The 10,500-nt window shown below is 40.4% G+C and overlaps 1 protein-coding gene across 2 annotated transcripts in view; it reads left to right on the forward strand.

Moving 5' to 3' along the window:
* The window catches only part of polr2b (RNA polymerase II subunit B), a 32,611-nt gene extending 22,462 nt beyond the window's left edge, over positions 1-10,149 (forward strand). Inside the window, exons 24-25 of one of the 2 annotated variants that reach the window (XM_085287193.1) lie at positions 9-204; positions 9,282-10,149. In XM_085287193.1, coding sequence (XP_085143319.1) covers positions 9-204; positions 9,282-9,404 — 319 coding nt within the window. In that variant the 3' untranslated portion in view covers positions 9,405-10,149. The remainder of the gene's footprint in view (positions 1-8; positions 205-9,281) is intronic. The other variant, XM_085287183.1, reaches the window with a different exon arrangement.
* The last annotated feature ends 351 nt before the right edge of the window (positions 10,150-10,500 follow it).

The following is a 10,500-nucleotide window of genomic DNA, read 5'->3' on the forward strand; positions in this document are numbered from 1 at the left end:
ATCCTCAGTGATGGTGGTTTGCGGTTTGGCGAGATGGAGCGTGACTGTCAGATTGCTCACGGAGCAGCTCAGTTCCTGAGGGAACGTCTGTTCGAGGCATCTGATCCCTACCAGGTGCACGTTTGTAACCTGTGCGGACTGATGGCCATCGCCAACACACGGACACACACGTACGAATGTCGTGGTTGCCGCAACAAAACCCAGGTAAGCATGATCAATATTAAGTCCATCAAGGTTTCTGGCACAGCTGTGTTGAGCAACCTGTCTCAGACTTGTGTTGACCTGTCCACGGCGCTCTGCCTATACTTTTTTTTTTTTTTTTCTTTTCTTAAATGGCTGCTTGTGTCTCCACGTGTACTGTGTTTCTGCATTTCTACCGGTCGTGTAAATTCATGTGACACTTTGCTGCGGGTAGAGGTCATCAGCATGCGTGTTTGCCCTGAGTTGTGCTTTGTGTGACACAACAGAGCAGCCATGGTACCATAGAAATGCTGTTTAAGTGCTTGATTTAGACATAACGATCGGTTCTTACCATGTGTCTAGATGCGCAGCCGGTACCTCATTGGTGGATATATACAGGGAGTGCAGAATTATTAGGCAAATGAGTATTTTGTCCACATCATCCTCTTCATGCATGTTGTCTTACTCCAAGCTGTATAGGCTCGAAAACCTATTAAGCATATTAGGTGATGTGCATCTCTGTAATGAGAAGGGGTGTGGTCTAATGACATCAACACCCTATATCAGGTGTGCATAATTATTAGGCAACTTCCTTTCCTTTGGCAAAATGGGTCAAAAGAAGGACTTGACAGGCTCAGAAAAGTCAAAAATAGTGAGATATCTTGCAGAGGGATGCAGCAGTCTCAAAATTGCAAAGCTTCTGAAAGCGTGATCATCGAACAATCAAGCGTTTCATTCAAAATAGTCAACAGGGTCGCAAGAAGCGTGTGGAAAAACCAAGGCGCAAAATAACTGCCCATGAACTGAGAAAAGTCAGGCGTGCAGCTGCCAAGATGCCACTTGCCACCAGTTTGGCCATATTTCAGAGCTGCAACATCACTGGAGTGCCCAAGAGCACAAGGTGTGCAATACTCAGAGACATGGCCAAGGTAAGAAAGGCTGAAAGACGACCACCACTGAACAAGACACACAAGCTGAATCGTCAAGACTGGGCCAAGAAATATCTCAAGACTGATTTTTCTAAGGTTTTATGGACTGATGACATGAGAGTGAGTCTTGATGGGCCAGATGGATGGGCCCGTGGCTGGATTGGTAAAGGGCAGAGAGCTCCAGTCCGACTCAGACGTCAGCAAGGTGGAGGTGGAGTACTGGTTTGGGCTGGTATCATCAAAGATGAGCTTGTGGGGCCTTTTCGGGTTGAGGATGAAAGGAGCAAAGAAAGGTGGCTATATTGGTCGCTGATTTGGTTTTGTTTTGTTTTTGAATGTCAGAAATGTATATTTGTGAATGTGGAGATGTTATATTGGTTTCACTGGTAAAAATAAATAATTGAAATGGGTATATATTTGTTTTTTGTTAAGTTTCCTAATAATTATGCACAGTAATAGTCACCTGCACACACAGATATCCCCCTAAAATAGCTAAAACTAAAAACAAACTAAAAACTACTTCCAAAAACATTCAGCTTTGATATTAATGAGATTTTTGGGTTCATTGAGAACATGGTTGTTGTTCAATAATAAAATTATTCCTCAAAAATACAACTTGCCTAATAATTCTGCACTCCCTGTATGTTGGATTTATTGATTGGCTGCTTTTTAGATAGATCTGCAATGACCCTGATGAGACCACAGCTACAGGGTTGAGTAGTTTATAGTTAAATACGTTCTTCAGTTAATTAAGTTGTTCATACTGAAAGTGTTGCCAGACCTTTAACCTTTGCTTTACTTTAAATGGCCTGTATTTGTATAGCGCTTTACTAAGGCTACGTTCACACTGCAGGTCAAAATGCTCAATACCGATTTTTTGATCAAATCCTATTTTTTGTCTGCTTGTTCACACTACAAATAAAATGCGACAGCAAACGCTCTCTAGTGTGAACGCTCAAAGCGTAACAAGTCACGCGACGTGACGCTGCGGCTGTGATTGGTTTGGCTCTGCGCTACTTAATTTGGATTGGCTGACCTTTTTTTTTTTTTTTTTTTTTTTTTTAAGAGGACAAGAGCGGCGAGGTCTATCGCGATAGCTTAATTTCTCTATCGAGTAAAAGTTATATCGCGATACATATCGTTATCGTTCTATCGCCCAGCTCTAAGATAACCTAATAATGATCCTTATAGCTGTTTTAGAGGAGCGGTGCTTCAAAGGATAGTTGCAGATTTGTCAGAATCTGCAGATTATACAGTACAAATAAAATGTTCACGTTTCTCCAACGTTGTCTTCCCAACAGTTTCACTGACATCTACACGGGATGGCCAGGAAGCGTTCGCGATGTCTTCTCGGGCGCTGACAATTGGCGTCTGTCTTGTGTCAGTGACGTAAAAGACTGATTTAATGCGACATGACCGTTCAAACAGCAGTCGCTTTCTAAAACATCGGATATGTATTGGATTCAGTACCACATACGAAAGTGACCCAGGTCAAATTTGAAAATATCGGATTTGTGCCGTTCACACTGTCATACCATGATCGGATATGGGTCGCATAGGGTTAAAAATAAATAAATAAATAAAAAAATCTGATTTGATGCGCTTTCGCCTGCAGTGTGAACGTAGCCTTAGTCCCTATGAACCCCAAAGCGCTTTACACTACATCCAGTCATTCACACAAACACTGGTGATGGCAAGCTACATTGTAGCCACAGCCACCCTGGGGCGCACTGACAGAAGCGAGGCTGTCGGACACTGGCGCCACCGGGCCCTCTGACCACCACCAGTAGGCAACGGGTGAAGTGTCTTGCCCAAAGACACAATGACCGAGACTGTCGGATAGGCCTGGGCGATATGACCCAAAATTCCTATCTCGATATTCTTTAGCTGGATGGCAATATAAGATATGTGTCAATATTTTTTTTTTAAAGCCATAAAGTGAGAACAAAAAGAGTTCTTAGTCAAAGCTGTGTCCCAGCTTTCACACAGGCACTTTTATTAACATACAGCGTAGATGTACAAGAAAAAATTACTCAGAAATAAATTATGAGCATTTACTGGATTACAATTACTTTTTTCAAGTAACAAGTAAAGTAAGGGATTACTGTTGCAAAAACGGTAATTAGATTACTGTTACTTTCCCGTAAGCACACTGCGTTACTAAAACCATGATTTCTTTTTTGCGAGTGTGACGTTCGTGACAACAGCTGTGTGCAGATCAACAATGGATAATATATTGAGTGCGGAGAGAGTATGAGCATGTAGCGTTTAAAGCGTGGAAGTACTGACCTTACTTTGAGTTTGATTCCATAAAAAGTGACAAAAACATTAGCGTCTGCTGTTCACTGTGTGGGAAGAAAACTTCTTTTTACAGCGAAAAAAAACCCCTAAACTTCCGAGCAAGCACCGAGTGCGCTACGACGTAATGGGAAATTCAGAGAAACTCGCGGATTCTTCCACTGACCAATGCGGCAGACCTGCACCAGGGTAAACCTCCGCCTAACCCACTCCTGCTATACAGGAGAAAATAGAGCAACAGGACCGCTGAGTCTTTGATTTTATTTATTTTCAGCTGTGTTTTACTTGCATCTATTTGAAAGACTGAGTGTAAACACAAATATTTTATTTTATGTGCTGGAATGTGCAGAAAATGGGTTTAAATGTTCAACAAATTTCTTCCAGTCAGAGAATGGTGCATATAATAAAATTTTTGCTTGGTGCATAAAGTTAAAAGATTAAAACTGATAAAACGTTTTTTAAAAGTTTTAAAAAGAGACTTCCATTTGGTTACATTTTGTATGATGGGTTATGCAGAAAAGTAGAATTGGGCTGAAAGATCTATCACTTCTATCAATTGTGTTTTTAAAAAGTAACTAAGTAATTAATTACTTTTGAAAATAAGTAATCAGTAAAGTAACGGGATTACTTTCGGGGAAGTAATCAGTAATTAGTTACTGATTACTTTTTTCAAGTAACTTGACCAACACTGGTCCTTATACACACACATTACGGTAATATTACGTTGAAGCAGAGTACGTATAACTCTGCAAGGCTCCTCTGTAATGCTCCAACAATCCATCAAGCAGTTTCGTAGCTTACCAAAGTCGTACCAAAACATTTTTGAAAGGTTTCTGAGCGCCGTGTGCCACATACAATCGGTTTGCGGTCAGTAAGCACAACCAGAATTCATACATAAGGCGCACTGTCGATTTTTGAGAAAATGAAAGGATTTTAGCCCGGTCAGCTCATTAATGCGTTGATGCGTCATTGCCTGCAGGTGAAGCGATGGGGGAGGGGGAGTTGTGTTCAGTGAAGGAGAGGCGAGGCCGATTAACGTTGCGTAGAGACAAAAGTGGACGAAAGAGAGGCAAACTTGCGGCTCCACAAGTATAGTTCAAACGTAACATAGACTATATCGATATAAACAATATTGTCACATCTCATATCTCATATAAAAATATATCGATATATTTAAAAATTCCATATATTGCCCAGTCCTACTGTCGGAGCTGGGGCTCGAACCGGAAACCTTCCAATTACAAGACGAACTGCCAACTCTTGAGCCACAATCTCCCCACACACTGTGACAGAGATTTCAATCCTGAGCTCACGATAAATCCACCAATAGAAACATCTGCAAATGTATTCAGTCTGAGCACTGAATACATTTTATATATAACACAGTAGTAGGCTTACAAAACAGTAAGCGCTTACTGTTTTGTTTTTTTAACTTTTTATTTAGAATTTTCATTCTGACAGGAGTATGACAAAAAACAAAAAAACAAAAAAACAGCAAAATTAAAAGAGGAACAAAATGTTCCAATCATCACACAAAAAGAGAGATAAGCAAAATTAAGTGACAGAATTTTCAAGCCTTTGCTTATATTTATGCCATTTAGTCCAACGTTGTTGAAAGAGATGACCTTTTAGTCGTAGAAGGAAAGTCAGTCTCTCCATAAGATGCATTTCCTCTATAATCTCTAGCACTAACTCAGGGAGGATCTGTCTTAAGCCAATTCCTTGTTATGGCCTTTTTAGATGCGATCAACTGGATTTTAAAAATATATCTGTCATTTTTTAGAATCAAATCTCTGGGTAGCAAGCCCAGTAATAAGATTCTGGGATCCTTAGGGATGGCATAGGACATGATGTTATCTGTTAACTTGGATATACTGTCCCAAAAGGAAGTCAATTGTGTACATGTCCAAAAAATATGAGAGTGATTGGCGTTCGGGTGGCCACACTGTCTCCAACATTGTTGCCGGTGCCCTTGAAAATTGTTAGTAATATGTGGAGAAATAAAGAATCTAAAAGTTTTCCACCTGAATTCCCTCCACCTCTAGGAGCTAGTTGATGTTTGTTGTGTGGTACACATTTAGAGCCAATCACCCTCTGACAATCCAATTTTCAACTCTGCTTCCCATTTTGACTTCACATATAGTGTGTTGTTGCCATATTGTTTTTGTAGCCCTTTCTAGTGTTTAGACACTGTTTTGGTGGGCAGACATTTGTAGGCATTTGTAAAGACTTTGACAAGATCAATTTCTGGGGAGGAGGGGCCCTTTATTTCTGTATTGGAAAAAAATGACGAACCTGCAGATATCGCAACAGATCCGTATTTTCCAGATTGAATTCTGTTTTCAATTTTTTTTAAATGATTTAAAGGTGCCTGCTTCTACAAACAGACACAGAGCAGTTAAACGTTTTCCAATACAACCCAAGAATGTTGGATCTAACCTTCCAGGTGGGAACTTCTGTAAGTAGGAAGGCCATGACAAAATGTTAATATTGCTCCCCAGATTGTATTTGTTAATAACTTCATGCCAAATTAAAAGAGTGTTTTCCACTATATGGTTATCTAAGTTACTTATCCTTGATTTTTCTACCAACCGTGTTTGGGGAGGAGACATGCTAAACTCAATTTGTTTCCATTGGGTCCCCACTGCCGGGGAACATCAACAAACAATGTTGCTGCCAAGTAATAAGTTGGGGAGGGCCAGTCCGCCATGATCTCTATCAATTTGAAGGGTTTTAAATTGTATCCTTGGTCCAGCTCCTGCGCATATAAAGTGTGATATTAACTTGTCTCAGGATTTGAATTGAACATCTGGGATTTTAATGGGAAGAGCCATAAAGAGATATAAGAATCTGGACAACAGATTCATCTTCACAATCTCTATTCTTGCACTAAAGTCCGGAGTCAGTGAAGACCAGCGAGTTGTGTCCTCCTGAATTGAGTTCAGCAGATTATCAAAGTTCAGGACTTGTGTTTTAGTAATATTTAATTTATAACTAGACAGGGCCCCAAACTCTTTCAGAGTTGACATGAGCTCAGGGGGTGACATATCAGGATTCAGGCTCAATAAACAAAGCGAAGAGCGAGGGGCTGAGCATCCTTGCCGGGTGTCTCTATTCAATTGAAAACTAGAGGATAGATGTCCATTGATCTTTAACCTGGCCACTGGGCTACTGTATAATGATTGTATACATTTAATGATCTTGTTGAATCCTAGACACTCTAGTACCTTATAAAGAAAGGGCCAGCTGACCAGGTCAAAAGCTTTTTCTGCGTCTAGGCTTACTAGTGCCATATTCAGTTTCTGATTCTTTGCTTCTTCTATAATATGAAGCGTTCTTCTGATACTGTCATGTGTTTGACGCCCTTTTATGAAGCCTATCTGATCTTCGTGTATTAAATCCAGCAAATGGACTTCTAGTCTAGAAATTATTGACGTAAATAATTTATAGTCTACATTCAAAATAGAAATGGGGTGGTAAGATTCACAGTATTCTTTATCTTTACCCTCTTTAGGTAGGACAGATATTACTGCCTCACGCCAGGATGGAGATATTTTAGCATTGTCGAGGGTCAAGTTAAAGGATTCGAGTAAAGTAGGGGCAAGTTCCTCTTTAAATATTTTGTACCACTCATTTGGAAATCCATCACTACCAGGGCACTTATTTGCTTTAAAGTTACTGATTGCAGTATCTAATTGTTCTCTAGTTATGTGTGCATAAAGCTTCATTCTGTAATAATCCAAGAGAAGGAAGAGCTAAAGAGGATAAATATTTCTGCTATTGGAGCTAGACACGAATATAACGATTGGTAGTAGTCATTAAAAATTGTGTGAATTTCTACCAGATCATAAATCAAGTTAGCGTTAGAGGGGTCCCTGATCCGAAGGACAGCATGCTTTTGTTCCTGCTTCCGGAGCCGCCTAGCTAGAATTTGTTGCTTTCGGGGATGATTCGTAAAGGGATTGCTTGCAGAATCTTAATCTCTTTTCCAATTCGTCTTGCACTAACACTTTTATCTTGTTTTTAGTTACTCTAATTTGGTTGACCAAGCTTTGATCTTTGCCGTTTTGTTGTAGTTTGATTTCTACGTTTCTCAGATCTTTTTCGAGATCATCATATGCTGCCCTTTTACCTTTTTTTTTTTTTTTTTTTTTTTTATAGATGAGCCACCCTTGAAATCAGTCTACCCCTCTCACTGCCTTAACCGTGTCCCACACCACAATCGCCTTAACCTGACCATCGTTATTATCTCCTGTGCAACTGGTTATTTCCCCCTTTAACTCCTTTATAGCAGACTCTTTATTGAGGATACCTAAGTTCCATATTGTAGATTTGGCAAAACTTGATAATTGAACAGATAAATAAATCATATTATGATCTGATAAATCTGAAGTACCGATCGACCACTCCTTTCCTCTATGTCAGTCAACAACGTTCATTAGGAAGAAATCAAGTCTGGAATGAATTTGGTGCGAGAATGAGCAGTGGGTGTAATCCCTGTTTTTAGGATGGAGGGCTCTTCAAACATCGAACAGACCAGTTTCTTTCATCAAGATATTAAGATCCTTTGAACTATGTTTTTTGTCTCTTACAACTTGTCATATCCAGGGAGACGTTAAGAATTGTATTCCAGTCTCCACCACAGAATAAAATCCCTTCGCCCACTCTAATTAAAGCATAAAAAAAAATGACTTAAATAATTTTCTATCACATTCGAGAGGAATATACACATTAGCTAGTGTGATAACAATATTATTAACTCTCCCTTTGATAGATATCTGCCCACCTTGTCACCAACCTCATCAAGGAAATCAAAGTTTAATAGATTAGAAATAAGAGTTGTTACTCCTCTTTGTCTGCTATTGCTACAGGTGCTATAAAAAAGTGGAATATCTGGGAAATTAAAATTTAGCGTGTTCCTTTTTTTGACAAATGTGTCTCTTTTAGAAAAGCCACGTGTGAGCCATCCTTTCTTCAATTTCTCCAGAACCCTTTTTTTCCTTTTAAGTGGATTGCCCAAACCATTAACATTCAGGGAGGCTATTTTAAAACTATCCAACATTGAACAAGACAGTAAAAATAAGTGAAACTGGAACAGTGGCCCCCGAAACCATAGCAAAACAGATATAGGGGAAACAATGAAGAACTGACTTCTAGAGGAGACTCTTGCTCCCCAACTAAGACCCCGTTGGTGGGTCGGGGGAAAGCCTCTCAAAGTGAGAGGGCCTGGAAAGGAAAGTAACTGTCTATAGACATAAACACCACCATCCTAAAAGTCCCAACGTATAAGAACGTAAACGGAGAACCAACTCTCCCACCTGGCTGGTGAATGAAGTGAGGCCAAAAGGGAGCGGAAAGGAGCTTCCTCATTAAAACTAAACCACTGGATCTCTTTGGAAACCCTGTAGCTTATCCTTTGCTCTCATTGCCGTGGCTAGGCCGTTGCCTTTTGCTGATTGCCAGCCCAGAAGCTCTCGAAGTTGCGACACTGCATTCGGCTGATCTTCCTCCTCTGAAACCAAATGTTTTTCTCTTTGAGCAGCTTCTTTATGGCTGTATTCTTTGCGTTTTTTTGACAATTTCACATGGATAATCATGGTCGAAATAGATGAAGCTGGCACCTACTTTGATTTTTTTTTTTTTTTTCCATGCTCTCAGGACCATGTTGTTGAATATTCCTGAAAGTTGATGACAGGTCCCGGAGGTGCCCCCGGTAGGGGTTTACTTGCCAGCGAGCGATGTGCGCGTTAAATTTTCATGTCAAAATCCTCCGGTATTTGCAGGTGGGTCCATGAATTATGGAACCGGGTTCTTTTCTCCCCCCTCCAACAAACCGAATAGACGAATATTGTTTCTCTGTGACCTTGATTCCAGATCAGTAATCTTTTGCTGAAGACTTTTCCGCTCCTCCAGACTCGTGCACATGGCCATGGTCACCTCTTCAGCCCAGCTCTCCAGCTGGGTGATCCTGGACTCCGCCTCATCCACCCGCTCTGATAGGCACTGTATGTCCCAGGCAATGTTATCCAGCTTGCATTAATTTCATGGCTCAGTTTGCCCATATTTTGTCTGCTGTCCTCTCGAATCTCCGCTTTTGGCTTTACTATAGCTTTGAGTATCTCCGAGTCTTTGCTAGCGGCTGCGTTGCTGCTAGCATTAGCTTGGTCCGGCTGAGAGTTAGCTTTAGCGGTCGAAGCGCTTCTATCTTGTTGTTTCGGCATATTCTCCCACTCCCTTAAGGCATTTTAGGGGTTATAACTCTTTCGATGTTGAGTGAGTAGAAAACAATCCAAGATAACGAGATTAGAAGGAATAACTAAAGGTAAGGTGGGAGAGCAACTCCTCAACGTGACCGGTTACTCCATTGGCTGAAGCAGAAGTCCCTAGGCTTACTGTTTTTCAAGAACAGAAAAGCCAGAGTTTTATGTCAGGGTCCAAGCATGTTTCAGAAAACCAGCTGAAGAGATGCTTTGGTTGTCTTTGTTCTTATGTGTTGTTTACCTCACTTTGTTTGTTGTTGTCAGATCTCTCTGGTGCGGATGCCATACGCCTGTAAGCTTCTGTTCCAGGAGTTGATGTCAATGAGCATTGCTCCTCGTATGATGACATCATAAAGTAATCAACCGGATGCAGAGAACATTGTGACGTCACAAGAAAGTGAAAGTCGAAGTTTAGTTGTTTTTTTTAGTTTTTTTTGTCTTGCTTTTTGTAAAAGTCAATAAATCAGTTCCTGATCATGTGATGATCTGTGTTTTGTTCTTCATGTGACTATCCTGACGGGTTATGACTTTAAGGTACAACTGGTGAGTCTCCAGTATTGATCAGAGATGTTTTTGAGTCAGGTGATCGATTTAAAAACTCAGATGATCAAGTTAACTGAATCCTCTCTCACTCTGAGCACGCTCACGTTACAGGCATTTGAAGGGTCATGTTACCTGCATATAAGAATATTAATATATACACTACCAGTTAAGTTTTAGAACACCCAGTTTTTCCAGTTATTTGTTGCAATTCAAATTGTGTAAGTCCAGTGAACAGCTTGAAATGGTACAAAGGTAAGTGGTGAACTGCCAAAGGTTAAAAACGGTAAGGT

The sequence above is a fragment of the Mchenga conophoros genome, linkage group LG2, assembly GCF_057382185.1.
Source record: "Mchenga conophoros isolate Kocher_MC1m ecotype Shallow Benthic linkage group LG2, M_conophoros_male_GT1.1, whole genome shotgun sequence".
Taxonomy (NCBI): domain Eukaryota; kingdom Metazoa; phylum Chordata; class Actinopteri; order Cichliformes; family Cichlidae; genus Mchenga; species Mchenga conophoros.